Genomic DNA, 21,059 nt, shown 5'->3' on the forward strand with positions numbered 1-21,059 from the left:
CTACGGCGCGTGATATCTAAAAATTCTGTATTTCAAACAAACAAACAAACAAACAAACAAACAAACAAACAAACAAACAAACAAATAAACAAACGAGCACCTGATATGTTTAATGGGACCCTGAAACACTTTTTCAGCATAATAAAAATTGTTGCCGATCTGTTAACGAGGCTGCTGTGAACATGTGAGCCGAATAATATTGCTCTGCATGCAGCAGGGAATGGACAATCTCGTGTCAAAAGCAGCGAACAGTCGCTTGCTCTCGCATCGCAATATAGTCATCGAAGGCAGTTGGCCGACCAACGCTATTGGCTGACTGTGTGATCGCGAGAACGTTCTGAGCAATACATAGTTGCATATATTGACTTAAATAAATGAACTATATATATATATATATATATATATATATATATATATATATATATATATATATATATATATATATATATATATATATATATATCTGTCTGCTGTCTGAAAAAGACAAAAAATTATTTCTTCTTTGGATTGCGCTTAGCTGCGTGTCCTGCGCGTGACCTCCAAAATGGCAGCGCCGTGATGCTTTGCTTAGTGTTATTACGGTGCGACGAGCCCTTTCGCCACCGCGATATTCAAGTTTTGGCCGGGGCTTTGCCTTCTTGGTTTCTCCGCTGCGGAGCTTCCAGCGCGCTAGCGGAGACGAAAAGAGGGAGAAAGCCGGGTTTCGGTGCGATAAGTCCACTTATAGTTGAAGGATTAAAAAAGTTTTGCGGCATGATATTCGTGGGGCGACGTACTTTAACAGTGAGGCCATTCTACGATTAGTTAGAAAAGTGTTTGAGGGCCCCTTGAAGAGCAGAGCTCACAAGGACACCTACTAACTACACCGACGCTGCAAATGGGGAAATACCGCTTGTTTTACTTTACGTTGAATACGGGTGAAATATAGCAGTAAAATAGGCTGTATTGAACGTAAACTGCTGCAGAGAACGGAAGTAGGTATCGCAAGACATACCAGGCTGTGTTTGTATATTAGAGAAACTTATGACCACGCCTAATTTCTGATTGCTTTCCTTTTAAGGCTTCCCGCTAAAGAGTACGAAAAATAAACAGTGTTATCGTGCAAGCAAAAATCCCAAGGGATCAAATTTCTTCCCTGGCTTTGCTATTGATAGGCAGACCTATCATTGTCAAATGACCTTGACGAAGATAGGTCCGTTTATTAAAATGTAGGCCAGCCTTTCTGAGGCACCTTATCCATGTTTGCAAGTTTTATACCACACTGTGCTACTCCACTTGCCGGCCCTCTTCTTGATTTTAGATCTACAAACACTTATACCACGCATGAACTGTGTGCGGCAAGCGCAAGCAGAACTGATTATGTTCAAAATATGTGCGTACGGACCAGTATTTTGTCTCTTTACCTTTAATTTTCCGTTTTTCTTATCATATGTCGCAACGTTTCTGGCGTTAACAGCGACGTCCGGCGCCAGTGTCTAAAGGCAAGAAGAATGAAAAATGTAATGGACCGTTAGAAAACACGGCCTCTGTGTCACCAATAGAACAGGAACGAAGTACGCGCTACAAACTCTGTGCAGCTCCACTGCCCTGTATACGTGCAGCTGTTGTCGCCTCTTCCATAATGCCTCATTCATACAGCCGTCAAACGTTCCGTCGCGTCACTGTCACGCCAAAAAAAAAAAAAAAAAGAAAAAAAAACGCACAGCATGCGCGACGGAGCAGTGTCCGAACAGACCACTGCGGTGGTGACGTCAACAGCAGAACGGTTTAGTATAGTGTTGACTGACCGGTCCTATGTTCGCCAAAACCCAAAGAAATATAATCTACAGTATGCATTGATTCAGTTAAATAACTTTTAAATAATGTTAAAACTTGTAAATATATCACCGAAACCCACAGCTCAGTAACGATGTGCCACACGTGGAACGCAGATGTAAAGAAAGCAGCAGCCCCTGCTTGTCCCAGCGTCATCTCTGTAAGATGGCTGTATTTAGCAACGGCTTCTTAATTTCTGATTGGTCCATTCTGTAGGGGCGGGGCTCCGTCACCGTGCTGGCGACAGAAAGGTAGAGCACCGCTTTGCGTCGCCGGCAACCTGTTTTATTGTGATAGCAATCACATGGACATTCCAGGCTCTAGTGTTTAGGACTATTCGGCACTTTTGCTAGTGCGCAGTGATGGGGAAGAAAGACAGTCATTTAGGTGCGTTTATAAAAATCAAAGCAACCTTTAATATATATATATATATATATATATATATATATATATATACACAGAGAGTTGATAACCTGCGTAACGGCAGTCATTGCTTCCACATGCACACATACAGCTCAATCTCGCGTGCACGAGAGAGGAAGGGGGGGCGGGAACGCGGCCTCTTCGTCGAGCACGAGGCACGGAGGTGAGGCAAGGGAGGGGGGAGGTGGGGGGGGGGGGGGGGGCGTGCTTCTCTGGCACCTGCTGCTTACGGCGCGGCCGTGCGGGCGCCTTATCTCGAAAGCGATCGGCGACGTGGCCAGAGTAGGCGCCCGCGCGAGCTTCATCTTCAAAGCGATCTGCGAGGTTTGCAGAGTACGCGTAATGCTGGTAGCTTCGTATGCACTGTGCTTTCGACGTTTCGTTCGCGCTGAAGTGAGAGATGCACGAAAGTCAATTCATTCACTGCTGCTGCCGCGATTCCTCACTCCAGCGTTTTTAGAGTTTCCGCGGTCATCGAACGAGAAGTGTTCATGTTTACCTATGCGCGCGTGGCACCGTGCTTGTTGATTTAGTTAGTAAGCGAATGTTTATGTTTACACGGTCGATAAATGTACTATCCTTACTTCGTATAGCTATGTACTAATCTGCCATCGCAATCAGTGATTGGCCTTTCGGGTGAAACTGCGAATGTTGGGGGAGAAAACGACTCGAAAAGCCTTTCCTTTGACGAAAACCGGTACCGTGACTGTGACGCGACGGAGTGTTTGACGGCGGTGTGAATAAGGCCTAAGGACATAAGAACGGAATCCTGCTCAGGCTGTCGGCTGACGCAACATGCTGTCAGCTATTGAGCACGACGCAATATAGGAGGGAGAGGCGGCCACTCAACGCTCCCTGGTTTCTACTCGGCGCTGCCCGAGGTGGCCGTCAAGCGCTGATAAGGGTGTATAAATAACGACGCACTGGAACTCCCCGCCAACTAAGGCGCTCGTTGAGTGCTTGTGTTGCGAAAGTGTCAACGCCACCATGCCACAATCCGCGCAAAATTGGAATAAAATAATGGAGTCGGCTTTTGGGAATTACACCACGTGCCAATGAGTCTGCTCAGCGATTGGAGTATTTCTGTCATTGGGCACATTGTTCATGTGTGCTGACGGTTTGTTTATCGAGGAAGCCATCGTTCCTTCTGTAAATACTTTCATCGCGGATACTTTTCCAATGGCTTTCGTACGGCTCTTGTACGGGCTCATTTTACTAGCGCTTTTGCGAGATTGCTCAACCATTGGCGAGCAGAACTGTTTTTCGCTGCACTGCTACCGCTCATTGTGCTTTAAATGTTTCCTGCTATTGTGAAAGGCGTTATTACCTAGGCAGCGTTGCGCTGTGGTACAGTGAGGATGTAATACTGCGTTAGAATGGGGCAAGAAGGTTGCCCACGTTTATAGCTGTGCAGTAATTTACATAATACTTCCTTTCTTAAGATATCGCCCGCTTGTCGCCCCTCGGCATTCAATGTGGCAAAACGAACATGCAGCGCAATGTACAAATTGTAGCCGTCGGCTCAACAAAGTGCTCACTGTTCATTTTGTCTCTTTCTCTGTCGCTCCTACAGACTCGGAGCTGGCGTACAGCGGCCAACAAGGCGGAACGTCTACACTGAGTCAGTTCTGTGCCATTTGTGGTGACCGGGCGACCGGAAAACACTACGGTGCCGCCAGCTGTGATGGCTGCAAAGGATTTTTTCGACGCAGCGTCCGCAAGAACCAACGGTACTCGTGCAGTTTCAACCGGAGCTGCGTTGTGGACAAAGACAAAAGAAACCGGTGTCGCTACTGCCGCCTCAAAAAGTGTTTTCGCGCCGGGATGAAAAAAGAAGGTACGTATCGGGAGACAAAGGAATCCCTCGCGCGCACCGCGTGTGTGGAGCCTCAGCGAGAGGAGCTCTCTGCTCTTCTCTCGCGACTCACCTGATAGCGCTTCGGAAGCTGTAGTCGTACGCGATCAGCTTTCAGTGTGTTGCAGCACTATGATATCTGCAGCCGAGACGCACATCGAAAGCCCAAGGGAAGCTTCCCACGCTGCGACGTACGCAGAGCGCGGTGGCATGTTTTATACTTACTTGATGGCGCCACCAACGTCGGCTTGTGGTGCGAAACTATCTCGCGCAGCACGGGCAGTTTGTAAGCGCAGCGCGGGAACTTTTATAGAATCGAGTAAGGGAGAAAGAACGGGAAGGCATTAATAATATACTGGAGAGGTTTACACTTCATCAGAGTGAGTTGGACGTTCGTTTAACGCCAAGAAGGAAGTTTTGAACAAGAGAAAAAAGGTAAGACCAAGCTCAAGTAAAAGATTGATCTTATTTCAGGCTATACATTCACCGCATTTTGTTTACTGTTTGTCATAGGGTTCACTCTTGGGGCGAACACGCAAGCGAGCTGTTTGAAGTGCTCTGCTCTTTATCCATGTCAAGGAGGAAGTACTACATGTGGAAAGATACTAAGTACAGCTGGGCGGTCTCACCAAACTTGCGAGAGTTTTGTGCTTTCGCCCATCAACAAAGTTGTAAAAGCCACTTGCACAGCTCGTGAATGAGGCGGGATTGTGCCATTTAATTAGCTACTCTCGTGTGCTACATTGGAAACCCGATTCCATCGTATAGGAGGTGGAGGATGAAAAGGAAGAAAGGAAAGGTAAGGAGGTCAGCTAGACGCACGTTCGGTTTGCTACCCAACACAGGGGAAGGGGTTTAAGGGAAGAAAAGAAAGGAGAGGGAGGGAATGAGGCACTGTCGGTCTGAGTACATGCGGATGTCCATAATTTCATGTCTATAATCGGTCACTGAGGCCAGCCGCTTTCATGAAATGTAGCAGTGCTCGCGTCGCTTTGTAAGCCTGCAACGCATGGGGCCATGGTGTGAGAATCTTAGTCTCTGAAAATGGTCTGTTATCTAATCGGTTTAACACCCTCTGAAGAACGTCGCGTTCGTTGTCATAGAGATCAGGAAAACACAACACGTGCTCAATCGTCTCTTCACAGTTGCTCGACTTACAGATCGGTGTGGCGGACTGGAATGACTAGGCTTTTGTAAAAGCTACCCCTAACGAGAGACGGCACAGTAAAGTTGCATCACGGCGGGAGAAGTTCAATCGTATGAGTGTTAGAAAAGCTAGGCAACAAGATTCTTTCTTTGTGGCATTTGAACAGTATTCAAATCCAGCAAAGAAAGAACAGTGAACAGATTTCCGACGCAAACTTTTGAAGCTTGTCTTTATGCAAAAGAACCATAATGTGTTACGAGTAGAAAAACAATTCTAAATGACCGGACGAAGAGAGGTACACAGACCACAGCGCTGACTAACAACCAAATGCCTTTATTGTTTTTTCAGTCAGCACATATATACTCTACCACTATCTCGAAACACAGAAATACTAATAATCAGCTTCGTCGAATTGCTATGTGCTTTTCCTGTGGCGCCGTAAGTGTGAGCGTTGTTCTTTATGGTGTGTGACAGCCCACAGGCTTTATTTAGTCCATTAGCGCGTGTGTCACTCACAAGCTGTTCAATTGGCGTTTCAGTTAACGCTTCTTAGTACTGTGGAAATTGGAATTCTGATAAGTGCTAAACGGTACACGAGTGCATTTTGCCACAGATTCTAATCAGCTCCGTCGAATTGCTATGTGCGTCTCCTGTAGCACCATGAAAGTGAGCGTTGTCCTTTATGGTATGTGACAGTCCACAGGCTTTATTTAATACAGTAGCACATGTGTCACTCACAAGCTGTTCCTGTATGCGTGGTGACTTCAATAACAGCATAGCCACTAGTAAGTTGGTGAAGATGACTGATTTTAGTCCACAATATAAACAAAATGTGTCCGATGTGCAGGTGATTAAAAAGTTGCAGCTGAGTCGAGCAGCTGAGTGTGCGAAGATATACGTATAGTAATACCCACAGATGCAATCCACACAACAATGCCAGATAGTGTGGCTGTGACAGAGCCATCAATGTGGAAGTCATTTATATTGCTCCTGAACTTCGGCACTCGCGATTCGTTGAATTTAACCTAATTTGGCCCATAATATAAACAAAAGCTGCCGACTGAACAGCTGGTTAAAAGGTTCTATCTAAGGTGTAGTGGCTGAGCGTGGCGACTTTAGTGACTGCATGACAACTCGCGAGGCAGTGAAGATAATTAATTTGGTTCAAAATATAACACTGAGCAGCTAGTTAAGCGCACATAACTGAAGTCCAATGGCTGAGTGCGCCAAGATAATACCCACAAGACAGAATCCTCTCAAGGAATGGCAGATGGTGTGGCTGTGACAATGCTATCAGTGTAGATGTGATTCCTTTTGCTCTTGAACTCAAGCACTGAAGTGGTGATTTACCAAGAAGTGAGTTTCCCACGGTGGTTCTGTCGGCACACAAGGGCTGCACTGCTCTAGTTGGAGTCAGCTGTGTATACTCATGACCGCGTATTCAAACAAGCGGATGACCTGGCGTTCGCGTTTGGTCGGCGTCCATGGAAACACTTAGTTTGAATTAAAAGATGGGATTTTTCGTTAGGGGTGCTCGGAATTGTTAGCCACCTGTTGAAGTAGCTTAACATGCACTGAAATCTCACTACGTGAGTGTTTTGCCGCCTCTAACGACATGATGCCGGTTGAGTCGAAAGTTAACTGGCCACCTTATGCTGCGCACTTGAATGACACAGCTACTGCATTGCCGAGGTGGGCCTACGCCGCAATAAGAGAACATTAAATCGAATAGCTTTCGTTGACTCTTTCGGCCATTTTTTGGTTGGTCGGTGGTCTGTGGTCGATGGTCGGACTCGCCAAGGAAACCTCTCGCTCTCTCGTTCACTCGTTGGTTTGCGCGCTCTCTCTCGTTCGCTCACTCTCCCTCGTTCGCTCACTCTCTCGTTCGGTCGCTCGTTCAGTCGTTCGTTCATTCGGGTTATTCGCTTGCATTGACGATCATCGTCGATCGTTTCTGCACAACGGTGTTTTTGAATAAGGCCATATCCTTCCGAACGATTAGGTCAAGAATTGATGGAGTATCTTTTTTTCCAGAAGCATGCGTTGCCACACAATTGCTGAAGTACGTATATACATCTATGAAATGCAATAATAAACAGAGAATTTGCCAAGGCAATATCTCGTCCCAAATATTGAGCCTACTAGAAACGTTTCCGGAAAAAAAATTAGGTGAAGTTATATCAAGGATAGGCAGCACTAATAGTACGTTACATGACGTTTCAACTTTGCGACACGTGATCCAATGCATATGTCCTTTCATGGGAACCACAACCACTTGGCCTGTGAGGCGACGAAAGTGAACTGCACTGGAAACGAAAAGACCCGAGTGCCTCCATACGCACAGTAGCTTTGGAAATTGTTGACTCACGTTTTCTCTTAACCATGGGGCGCGTGCTGCCTTAAGCTACAAAACCACAGCTATCTTGGTGAGTGCAATCAACAAAGTATCCCTGTAGGACATAACAACCCAACCGCACACAACATGCGTAGTATATGGTGTATGAACAACATATATATAAATATTACGAGTACAAGAGAACTGATAAGAAAACATTATTATTGTATTTCAAGAAAGTGGTAGAGTATGTATGTGCTCACTGAAAGAATAGGGAAACTTGGTTGTTAGTCAGCGCTGTGGTCTGTGTCCCTCTCTTCGACCTATCATTTAGCGCTGTTTTTCTGCTCGTAACACATTATCGTTCTTTCGCATGAAGAGAAGCTTCTAGAGTTTACGTCGGAAGTATGCTCGCAGTTCTTTGTTTGCTGGATTTGAATACTGTTCAAATGCGACGAAGCAAAGAATCTCGTTCCCTAGCTTTTCTAACATTCATACGATTGAATCGGGTTTCCAACGTAGCACACGAGAGCAACTAATTAAATGGCACAATCACGCCTCATGTGCAAGCTATGGTGAAATGCACCCGTGTACCATTTAACACTTATCAGAACGCCACTTTCCACAGGGCTGAGAAGCGTTAACTGAAACATAAGTTCAACAGCTTGTGAGTGACACACGTGCTAATGTACTAAATAAAGCCTGTGGGCTGTCACACACCATAAAGGACAACGCTCACACTCACGGCGCCACAGGAAAAGCACATAGCAATTCGACGGAGCCGATCAGAATCTGTGGCGAAATGCACTCTTGTACCATTTAACATTTATCAGAACTCCAATTTTCACAGTGCTGAGAAGCGTTAACTGAAACATTAATTAATTTCTCTGCAGATTTCGAAGACATATTCTTCGAAACTGGCGCTGGGTACAGGCTTTGTGCTCAATGAATATAGCTCCATTACTGCTCAGCTCTAAAGATAATCATTGCAAAGTTAATTAGTGAACTTTTGTTGTAACTAATATTGCAGTTTCTCTTGCAAGTGCTCTGCACATTTTGAAGTGCAGCAGCTGACATAACGCAATTTCGATATACGGGGTGTTTTTTTTTTAATACCATATAGAATTTTTATGAATCGCGCGTGGCAGATAGCGTAGTTGTAATCCTTGAGCGGGTATTTTTTTGAAGCGACGGACATTACTGAAACAAAAAATTGAATTCTAAAATCGTTTAATTAGCAAGAAATCACTAATGAACTTTTAGATTATTTACTTTACGGCACATATTACAATTTACGAATTGTCGCCAGCGAGCTTGGAAGGCATGCGCACTTGGAACGAATTCTAAAGATCGCGCGGGTTTGGAGATATGCGCCCTGTATCTTGCTACAAAAATGGGCTATTGTTCCATTTCCTTTCTTTTTATTTAAGAAACCGCCGTTTTATGCATCGAAGCATAAAAATAACTGGAGCGCCCGTATATTTCGTCGTACATATTGGGAATGAATATCTCAAGTTTGTGTCATCCTCAAAATTCGTTCCAAGTGGATACGCCTTGGAAGCTCACTGGCTGCAATTCGTAAATTGCAATATGTGCCGTAAGGTAACTAAATTAATAGATAATTAGTGAATGTTTGTTCACGTTGAAATGGTCAGGGGCAAGTTGTCAAAGGTTGTCGGTATCGTGTCCCGACTGCGTTATTTCCTACCGAAGCGTGTTAAGCAAGTGCTGTACAATGCACTGTTTTCTTCAGTCGTTAATTACTGTATCTGGGTCTGAGGCACCACGTCATTTACCAATATCAGACGGCTGCACATGCTTCAGAAGAGTATTGTTCAAAATATTGTTAATGCTTCGAGATTTGAACATACCGCACCGATCTTTGCGTCACTTGGCATCACCCCCTTCCCCAACTGCATGAAAATTTACTATTAAGGCGGTATAAAACAAGTATAAGACAGAATAATACATTGATGTTAGACCTGGCAATTTTGAAATGCAAGGAACTTAAGTATGCTACCCGCACTGGCTTCACGTGGTTTGTGCCTAAAACGTGAACGAATTATGGTCGCCAAATGCTTAGCTACATTCTTCCACAGACGTTAAATAACGCGCTGTGAATTGATGTAAATTGATGTACTGCTGAAACTTTTGTCATAGTGCTTTGTGCTTGCTTTTGCTTTGCCTGTAATGTTCAAATACCGTTTCATTTGTGTCAATGTTACTATTGCGAATGCTTTACACATGCTATATGATACACTGTGATACTGTTGCCAAGTCATTGTAGGGTGCGTCGACCTCTGTCAAGCCTTTCTTCTGGCTTTTTGTCAACGCACCCAACATCCTCATGATGATGATGTTGAATAAAAAGTGAATTGAATTGAATTGATTAGTCGATTATGCATTTCCATTTTTTGTGCATGTACACCTCTTTGAATAATTCAGCTCAATGACTAGAATTATGCTACCTGCCACAGGTGATTTAGAAAAATTCTGTATGATGTAAAAAGAAAAACACCCTGTATAAGCCCAGAATATATTTTTTCATGATTATTCTTAATCCGGTATACCGGTTGTTTCTGCGAAGATTGTAAGTAAAGCTTAAACATACCCGTTTTCAAATAAAAGGACAGATCCTTCGGATACAGGTCGTCAGTAGTGTGGACCACGGGATGACGGGGGATATGGAGTAATTACTTGCTAATAAACAAAAATTTATTGTTTAACCTTTAAACATATTTTTTCATCGGTTTCATCGTAATTGGGCAATTGAAGCGAGCTCTAGGGGGGGGGGGGGGGGGGGGTACAAACCATATCAACTTTTGGACCTGGAAAAATGCGATTATCCGCGGCATTGTGACACGGCGAAATTCAGATATCAGAGCACGCGGAAACCGAAACTGGGAGGCTGCCGCGAGTGCAAAGCCTCGAGGCGACGTTCTGCTTACGTCGCCCAGCCGCGGGCAGCGAGCGCGCTGCGGTTCGGGTTCCTCGCTGTGGCAGCGTGCTGCGTGCCCGCTGCTGGTTGACGTGAGGAGAACGTCGCACCGAGGCTTTGCACTCACGGCAGCCTCCCAGTTGCGGTTTCGCGTGCTCTGTTTCGCATGGTTTTACTTGCTGAGCTAACCGTCCACGTGGCTGATTACGTAGAGTGCAGCACCGAGCATGCGCAGGTTGACGGCTCGGCTCCAACAGGAGGCAAAAGTGTACGTTTCATCAGCTTTCATTTCCATTTCTTTTTTCATGAAGAATACAAACTTTATCACAAATGTGACCCTCAGCTAATAATCACTTATACAGTTCAATAAGCAGAGCAGCTAATTCTCCTTTGCTTTCCTTCCTGGCCTTGCTTTTTTGTTAGCGTAATTTGTTATTACATGTAGACATGAAGTTAGGCAATGTTATATCAATGGTATCATTATTATCAGCCTATTTTTATGTACACTGCAGGACAAAGGCCTCTCCCTGCAATCTCCAATTACCCCCGTCTTGCGCTAGCGGATTCCAACTTGTGCCTGCAAATTTCATAATTTCATCAATGGTATATTTAACGCTTATTAATGTTCCTGTTTAACTGGGGATCTTAGAATTTTTAACTACGCAGTTTGAGCGGCAATTTTGTTGCAAATAAAGGGCAGCTACCTTATAGCGTCACCAGTCGATCGTAATATCGCTTTTCAGCCGGTAGTCGAACATTTATTGCAAGAAGAGGGCGACGTGAGCAAGTTGGTTGAAATTTATCATCGGAATGATAGCAACACCCCGAGCGCGTTCACTTCTTATGTGTATGTACGGACACGGCGTTTTTCTTTAAATTTATTTATTTATTTATTTATACATACTGCAGCACAATTTGCGCTATAGCAGGAGTGGGTTAAGAAAAGGTACAGAAAATACAATGGAATATACAGCGGTAAACACAAGTGAATACTTTTAAAGAGCACTGATGAAAGGCAAATACACAAATAAACACAAGCGAACACTTTTACAAAAGAGCACTGACGAAAGAAAAATACACAAGAAGTTATACAAATGATGCCAGGCATGGGTGAGCACGATTATGCATCTGGGATGGCGGTTGCAAAAATTTGGGATGAGCATGAGCAAATGGACCCAGGTAATGAATTCCAGTCTTCGATTGAGCGGGGAAAAAAGCTGAATTTGAACATGTTAGTACGTGCGTAGTAGGGTATCAAGTTTAGGTCATGATGTCTTCCCGTTGATGATCCCGGCGCGAAGTTAATGTAATTATCATTTGAGAGCCTAACTAAAGAATTGACAATACAATGCAAGAATTTTAATGATTCGATCGGCGAAAAGTCGCGATCGTACCGATGACGTATAAATCGCACAGCTTTTTTCTGTATTGTTTCTAGTTTATTAATCTCTAACTGCTTATGCGGGCTCCAAACTACAGATGCATAGTCAAGAACAGGGCGGATTAGAGATTTATACATGAGTAACTTTCTGTCTTTAGGAGATCAGGTTAGCGTTCGCCTCAAGTAATCTCATTTTTTTAGTGCTTCACTGCATATGTAATCAATGTGTTTGGACCATGACATGTTATGCGTAAAAATGACACCAAGATAGTTATACTCAGAAACCTTATTTACAGCACGGCCATTGAACGAGTAACTCAAAAGGGAGGGGGAAGATTTGTTGCAGAAAGACATCAGAACGGTTTTATTGAAATTAATGTTCATTTGCCAAGTGTTACACCAATCGCAAAACCTAGAAAACGACTCTTGAAGGCGATAATGATCATTAGAAGATTTAATCACTTCATACAGAACGCAGTCATCAGCATAGAGACGGATGTTAGAAGAGCAGTGGAGTGGTAAATCGTTTATGTATAATAAAGAAAAAGAAGCAGCCCAAGGACGAAGCCTTGGGGCACACCTGATGTCACATCAACAGTAGCGGAGTCAGTCGAACTGTAAGAGACGAACTGGGAGCGAAATGAGAGAAAGCTTAAAATCCAGTTAACTAAATGAGGATTATTCAGTACAGCATTAAGTTTAGCAATAAGTTTAGAATGTAAAACGGTGTCAAATGCCTTCGAGAAATCTATAAAAATGGCATCAACCTGGTTGCCTACATCAAGGTTAAATAAAATGTCATGCGTGAACTCAACTAGCTGTGTTAACGTGCTAAAACCGCGCCTAAACCCATGTTGCATGTTAGACAGTAAATTATTTGATTCCAGAAAGAGCGTGATGTGCTTATGAATGATGTGTTCCAACGTTTTGCATGACTGTGACGTCAGGGAAATTGGTCTGTAGTTCGACAAACACTGCTTATCTCCAGATTTATAAAGAGGGAGCACTTTGGCTAACTTCTATGAAGAAGGTACAGTAGAGGATGATAAGGATTTTCTGAATATGACTGACAGATATTTTGATGACCACAACGAATAACGAACAAGGAACGCGTTGTGTATCCCGTCCGGACCGGTGCATTTCTTAACATCCAGGTTTAATATAAGGTTGAGGATGCCTTCGCAGTTTATCTCAACATCACTGGTTGCTTCAGAAGAAACTATATTGGTAAGTGTCTGGATAAAGTTGTTATCAGAAACAAACACGGATTGGAAATACTTGTTGAAAGCATCGGATATCACCGCCGGGTCGTTGATGACGTCATTATCGCGAGGTAAAATAGAAGACCAAAATTTTCATGGGTTAGTTCTTAACAAATTGTGCAGGCGAACGCGAAAAAAGAAATCCTTGACATTTTGCAACTTTCTTTCTGACATTTTGCAAGTCCTTTCTTTGCCTTAACAAATCTATCCAACGCCATGGGATCAGTGCCTCTTCTGGAACGCCTTAACCTTCGAACGCGACGGGACAAATGCAAGATATCACGAGTCATCCATGGAATGTTATAATTTCTTTTCTTAGTTTTAATGGGCACAAAACGTTCGATACATGATTTGACAAGACGCTCAAAGTAATTAGCAAGGCAGTTGACGTCCTGGTTGTCTGCAAGTGCACTAAACGTATCGAAATGATGAGATAAGACTTCAGTAATGGAGTTGTCGTCCGCACGAGTAAAATCAGGGAAACTAGTAAACGTGTAGGGGGATTTAGAAATTGGACAGGAGAGTGACACTAAAACGCCTTTATGGTCTGAAATACCAACAATTACCTCGCAAGAAAAGTCACGTTCGGCTAGGTTAGCGCTTAAAAAAACTATGTCAGGGACGGAATTTAATCTGGTTGCACTAGGAACAACCTGGGTGAGACCAAAGGACAAGGAAATGTTTATTAGTTCTTTACAAATAGCTGTGTCGCGACCGACAGCAGACAATGATGGCCAGTGGATGCCAGGGGCGTTGGAGTCACCCATACAGATAAAACTCGACGAAGCAATGTTGATCTCGCTCATGAAATTTGCAACAGCATGAAGAACATCAAGAGTAGAGCTGGGGGGACGATATATAATACTAATCACAATACACCGGTTATGAAGGTAAATTTTACACCACACGGATTCTGTTTCTGGAGGAGAAGGCAAGACTGAGAATCGTAGATCCGACAGGATAAGCAGTGCCACGCCACCACCAGTACCGCAAGTCCTGTCTAAGCGCACGGCAACAAAACCGGGTGGAGTGAACTCAGATTGGTAAATACCATTGTGCAGCAAAGTCCCTGTGATGCCGATAACATGGGGGGAATGAATAGATATAAGGGACAATAAATCAGGAAATTTTTTAACAATACTACGAGCGTTTATATTCAAGACAACAAGGTTCTCAAAATGACTAGGATGAATTCAGGAAGTGGATGGAACGGAAGTGAAATGGTCAGACTCTGAAGAAACACGTTGAGCGGGTGCCATTACTAATGAGTTTGAATTGTCATCCCAGTTATAACGAACCTTGTTAATGAAAGCATGATCATATCTCAACTTCACAACAGAACCGTTGTCCCGAAAAGAGGCTGATGCGTCCCAGATTTTTTTCCGAATTAACCGAACCCTAGAAGAGAAATCTTCTTTAATGACGAAATTTGAGCCCTTGAGTTTTGAAGCGTTCCTAAGAACCTCGGTTCTGTCGCTGAAGTTAGAAAGTTTTAGAATGACGGGACGAATGTAACCAGTGCGTGCTCTACCGAGCCTGTGGCAGCGCTCAATATGAGGGCAGCTAGTCTTCAGCTGCTCAGTAAACACAGATTAAACTGCAGTCATCAGGGTGGTAGCGTTTTCATCCATTACTTCAGAAATACCGTGTGTTATCAGATTGTTTCTACGAGAATGATTTTCAAGACTCATTTTTTAAGACCAAGTCCGTTACCTTAGTAGTCAAGGCATTTATTTCAGCACGTAAATCACACAGTAAACTAGAGTCTTTGGACATACGAGTGGATTCTAGTGCATGGACACGTGACTCTAAAACATCAAAGCGACGCGCGACTGACTGTTGAAATGACTTAATTTCCGCAACATCTCGTGCCAACTGAGTCTGCCCCTCCAATAATTTAGAGAACATTTCGGATACCGAAGGGTCGTTTTTGTCATGGCTATCAAAGGAAGGGCGAACATCATCATTCTCATCCATAGCGGAACCGGATCCACGCCTAGACTTAGACCGAGGGCCCGGGCCAGGGTTGATTTCCACATCTCCGCTTAAGAGGAGACAACTTGCGCAATACAATGCATGCGAGCAGCAGGATACAAGACGTTGTGGGCAAGGGAGCAGCAGCAGAAAGCGATCATCAGATCGGATACAAACGGCATCAGAATAGTAACATACCTGCATGAAGAACAAACAGCGATTAAACATGGTGCCGGTGCCGCTGCAGCCTAGCCCACTGAAGAGTCGATCCACGCGCTGGACGTTTATACCGTCGGCTGTTGACGTCACAGACCGAGAGTTGTCGATGATTGGCTGATCAAAGGACCGGACATCGGGGTGACTGGCATGCTGTAGCTTGAAGTGGGACACGCCGAGGTAATCGCATATGGTAGCGATAGAGCAGTTCCTGGGCAAGCACTCGATGACATCCACGTGCTCGACCGCCAAGGGAGCCAAGTCAGACGAAGCAGTTCCAAGCCATGTGATGCCGCAAAGGGGGGGTACAGCAAGGAAGCCGAAGAACTGCATGAAGAACAAGCAGCGATTAAACATGGTGCCGCTGCCGCTGCAGCCTAGCCCACTCTAAAGAATAAAGAAAATAAGTTGCTAATAAGACACTTTTCCTGTAGCTTGCGCTGTGTATACTTGTGCTTTTGAATACGTATGGCCGATACGTATACAGGGATTTGGAGGTGAAAATACATCATCATCATCATCATCATCATCCGCCTATTTTATGTCCACTATAGGACGATGGCCTCTCCATGCGATCTCCAATCACCCCTGTCCTGCGCGAACCGATTTCAACTAGCGCCTGCGAATTTCTTAATTTGATCATCCCACCTAGACTTCTACGGTCCTCGACTGCGCTTCCCTTTTCTTGGCACCCATTCTGTAACCCTAATGGTCCACCGGTTATCTAACCTACGAATTACATGACCTGCCCCAACTCCATTTCTTTCTCTTAAAGTCAGTTAGAATATCGGCTATCCCGGTTTGCTCTCTCATCCACACCGCTCTCTTCCTGTCTCTTAACGTTACGCCTAACATTCTTCGTTCCATCGCTTTTCGCGCGGTCCTTACCTTATTTTCGATATTCTTTGTCGCTCTCCAAGTTTCTGGCCCATATGTCAGCACTGGTAGAATGCATTGATTGTACACCTTGCTTTTCAATGATAGTGGTAAGCTCCCAGTCATGATCTGGCAATGTCTTCCGTATGCACTCCAACCCATTTTTATTCTTCTGTAAATTTCCTTCTCATGATCAGGGTCCCCTGTGAGCAATTGACCTAGTTAAACGTACTCCACAGACTCTAGAGGCTGATTGGCCATCCTGAAGTCTTGTTCCCTCGCCCGGCTATTGATCATTATCTTTGTCTTCTGCATATTAATCTTCAACTCCACTCTTATACACTCTCTGTGAAGGTTCTCCATCATTTGTTGTAACTGGTCTCCAGTGTTCCTGACGAGGACAATGTCAACTGCAAGTCGAAGGTTGCTGAGATATTCGCCGTTGATCCTTACTCTAAGCCTTCCCAGTTTAATAGCTTGAATACTTCTTCCAAGCACGCATTGCAGAGATTGTGTCTTCTTGTCTGACCCCTTTCTTTAAAGGTATCTTCCTACTTTTCTTGTGTAGAATAAGATAGCTGTGGAATCTCTGTAGATATTTTCCAAGATATTTACGTGAGTGACCTGTACTCCTCGATTACGTAATGCCTCTATGACTGCTGGTATCTCTACTGAATCAAATGCTTTTCGTAATCTATGAAAGCTATATAGAGAGGCTGATTGTACTCTGCGGATCACTCGATAACCTGATTAATGACATAGATGTGATCCATTGTAGAGTATTCCTTCCTGAAGCCAGCCTGTTCCCTTGGTTGACTAAAGTCCATTCTTGCCCTCATTCTATTGGAGATTATCTTGGTGAATATTTTGTATAATATTGGAAGTAAGCTAATGGGTCTATAATTTTTCGATTATTTAACGTCTTTCTTTTGGTGGATTAGTATGATGTTTGCATTCTTCCACTTCTCTGGGACCCTTGAAGTCTATCGATAGACAGTTCGTACAAAGGGCCGCTAGTTTTTCAAGCATTCTGTCTCCACCATCTTTGATTAAATCGAGTGTTATTGCATCTTCTCCAGCCGCTTTTCCGCTTTTCATGTCTTGCAAGGCTCTTCTAACCTCATCGCTAGTTATAGAAGGAGCCTCTGTAACCTGTTCATTACTACTTCGATTGGAGCTATCGGGGCTGCTTTGGGTACTGTACAGGCCAGTATAGAATTCTTCCGCGGCTTTTACTATATCTTTGGGACTGCTGATGATATTACCCTGCCTATCTTTCAGTGCATGCGTCTTGGTTTGTCCGATGCCTAGTTTGCTTCTCACCATTTTCAAGCTGCGTTAGAAGACGAAGAAGTGGCTTTTGTGCGGAACCCCGTTCACCACTGCTGTCATTTTACGAGTATTTTTGCGTGCTTTCGGGAGACGCCGCTCCCGAGACCTTCGGCGATGGAAGCGGAGTCAGCTAGACGTCCGGAGGAGATAGACGTCACAGCGTCAAGCGCTCCGAGGAAGCGCAATCACCTCATGAGCGACACAGGTAGCGAGGACACCCTGCTGTATTGCTCTGCTTCAGGAGAAGATCTATCGGATGACAGTGATTACTTGACAGTTATGAGGCAAAAAAAAGAAAAGGCGAATCGTCACTGCTTCCTCGTCTTTAACAAGGACGACGGCGATGGCAAAGAACAATGACACGGCTCATACCATCCTCTTTTTGGCCGAGACACCGACCAACGACCTGAATCGGCTAAACAGGCAAGCCATGCCTGTCAAACTCACTAGAGGCTCTTGTTCCGAATGAGATTACAGATGTGAGAATGATCACCCGCAAGAATTTTCTCGCGGTCGATGTCAAGGACGGAGCAGCGCTGGATATCTTGCGAACAGTCAAAGTGATGGGCGAGATTAATGTTCGCGGCATAATACCACAGGACAGCGATACTTCATCAGGCGTGATTCATGATGTCGATGAGTCAATCAACGACAACGATCTTCCTATTTTGGTTACACCCGCCACAGCAGATGTCACTATTATTGAAATCCGTCGCCTAGGAGAGTCACGTTGTGTTAGTATGACCTTCAAGGGAGGAAGCTTGCCGCCACACGTGAAAGTTGGATTTTTTCGTCATCCAGTGCGACCGTTCGTTCCACGACCACTTCAGTGCCGTAATTGTTTGAAGGCAGGGCATGTCAACGGCATATGCAAAAATTCAACCGTGTGCCCAAAATTCTCTGAGCAGCACAGCGTTGATGCTTGCCGTGTGACTGATTTAAAATGTGCGAATTGCTCTGGTCCTCATGAAGCATAGTCGAAAGACTGCCCCGAGACACAAGACAGAGCTGAAAGTCCTGAAACAAATGGTGGGGGACAACTCAACGCACAGAGAGACCGCCGCCAAAGTGAGACAGCGTCGTGCCCGCCGCATACGATCTTCGTCTACTAGAAATACTGAGACCGTCGTAAGAAAGACGCTACGTCTAACAGCTGGTGCTCCCAAGACGCTCAGCCACACTAGCAACACGGTGTCTGGTGACGCATTGAATACGTATACTGCAAATCCCAGGCCTACACTTCCGATATTAAGTCCTCCAACAGAACAAAAATGGACGGTGGACTACCAACGCACCACTGACGGCACAAATTGCGTGCGAGGTCAAGACAAGCAAGTAATCGCTATAATCAAGTCTCTAACGAAAGTCATTCGCGTGTTGATAAATGACATGCAGACGTTATCTGCTCGGGGTGCACTGCAAGTGCTGGACGATCTGGATCCGGTTCTTGCGAGCCTCGAATAGCAAGCACAATGGCTCTACCACGTCAGCCGTTCTTCGGACAACTCAAGGAAGCCTCTATTATGCAATAGAATGCTCGTGGACTGAAATACCATATTGCTGATTTTCGCCATTACATTTTCGCCAATCGGTTCCCCATTATTGTCGTATGTGAACCGAATCTACAGAAACCCGTCCGGATCTCAGGCTATGAACCTTATGTGTTATCGACGTGTAATGAAATTAGCAAAGGGATTTTTCGAAATCAGCGAACTGACTTACATTGTTCATTTGGTGCTGCCACGTGACAGTAATCAGTATGTCTGTTTGACCGTGAAAAAGCACAAACTTTCATTTACTCTAGTGGGCACTTACCTTTGTCCATCATGTCGTTTCGACAGACAGAGACTGAGTGACATTATTGATGCGACTGCTGGTCCATGGAGTGTTGTTGGGGACTTTAACACACATCATTCACTTTGAGGAAGCGCCAAAGTAAATTGCAACGGAAGAAACCTCGTTTCCTTTCCCTGTGACCATGAACTTTGCTGTCTAAACGATGGCAGTTCCACGTTTCTGCGCGGCTGGACGTACAGTAGTTGTTTAGACTTGGCTTTTGTCTCGCGATGCCTCACTCACCGCGTCCTTTGGTTCGCAGATACAGAAACCCACGGAAGCGACTACATTCCTACCTACCTGAAGATTAAAGGCCTAACCAAAGCCGTTTCATCTAATTTTAAGCAAACAATAGGCTGACCTGTGTTTAGATCACTTATGGAAGATTCATGCCACGAAGGCTTTTCGTCCACACTAGAAATTCAGGTCGCCAAGGCTATGCAGGATGCTATGGGTTCATTTCGGCCATTGGAGATATACACATAGATTTTGATGCGGAAATACAGATCTTCCGTGCAATCCGCCGGGGAGCGAAGCGACGGTACAGACGGACTAAGTCGGTTTACGACCTTAGAGAGGCCAGACGTATTCAAAAGGAAAAGAAAATTCTACGTCGTCTTGCTATGTTGCAAAATCAATGCTGGAAATCCTTTTGTGAGTCTCTCGATCCGCGTAAACCTCTGTCAGCCATCTGGAAAAGAGTCCGCGGACTTCGAACAGCTCCTCAACAGCGCCGTCCATTTAAATCTGTAGCCCTCCATCAAGGACGCCGAGAAGTCGACGTAGCCGAAGATTACTGCGCAAGGATCGTGGGTCCTGCGTTCGCCTATTCACCTTGCGTACCTATTCCTATTTTCCCCCCTTGCTTCCGAGATCCTCGCATGGACGCTCCTTTCTCCATCGGAGAATCGGAGGCCGCACTTGCTGCGTGCAGGCGATCTTTGTCAGCAGGACCCGATGGTATCAGATACTCTGCGCTTGCAACCCTTAGTCAAGAGGCCAGAGATGCTCTTCTTGACCTATACAACGCATCATGGCGTGATGGCCTGGTCCCTACCACGTGGAACTCCAGTCGCCTTGTTCCACTCCTCAAGCCTGGCAAATCTCCACTGGAACTGTCATCTTGCCGTCCGATAGCACTGACCAGCTGTGTTGGCAAGGTAATGGAGAGAATGATCCTTACACGGTTAGAATGGTACGTGGAATTTTACGTCTATCCAGAGCTAATGGCTGGCTTTCGACGCGGACGATCGTCAATAGATAGCGTTATTGACCTTGTAACATATGTACAGCACCAGAAACATCTGAAAAGAATCACTGCGGGCTTATTCCTTGATATTAAAGGTGCGTACGACAATGTCGATCAGCATGCGATTCTGGACGCCTTAGAAGCTGCTGGGATTGGTGGACACGCCTTTCGCTGGATACCAAGCTATTTGAACGGGAGATCTTTCTTTATTTTGACTAAAGACGGACCAACGCCATCTAGCTATACCAGTCGTGGGGTACTGCAAGGCGGAATACTCGGCCCGACCCTGTACAACCTGGGGCTCGTTGGACTCACCGATTCGTAACCGCAAACTGTTCAGCTCTCCGTATATGCAGACGACATTTGCATATGGGCTTCAGGAGTGACACGTGTACAAGTCCGCGCACGACTTCAGAAGGC

The 21,059-nt window shown here is 44.9% G+C and overlaps 1 protein-coding gene across 2 annotated transcripts in view; it reads left to right on the forward strand.

Moving 5' to 3' along the window:
* Nucleotides 1-21,059, forward strand: part of Hnf4 (Hepatocyte nuclear factor 4) — a 202,730-nt gene that overhangs the window by 114,711 nt on the left and 66,960 nt on the right. For both annotated transcript variants that reach the window (XM_055061879.2, XM_050193497.3), the window contains exon 2: nt 3,812-4,075. In XM_055061879.2, coding sequence (XP_054917854.1) covers nt 3,812-4,075 — 264 coding nt within the window. The remainder of the gene's footprint in view (nt 1-3,811; nt 4,076-21,059) is intronic.

This window comes from Dermacentor andersoni, chromosome 1 (genome assembly GCF_023375885.2).
Source record: "Dermacentor andersoni chromosome 1, qqDerAnde1_hic_scaffold, whole genome shotgun sequence".
NCBI classification, from domain to species: domain Eukaryota; kingdom Metazoa; phylum Arthropoda; class Arachnida; order Ixodida; family Ixodidae; genus Dermacentor; species Dermacentor andersoni.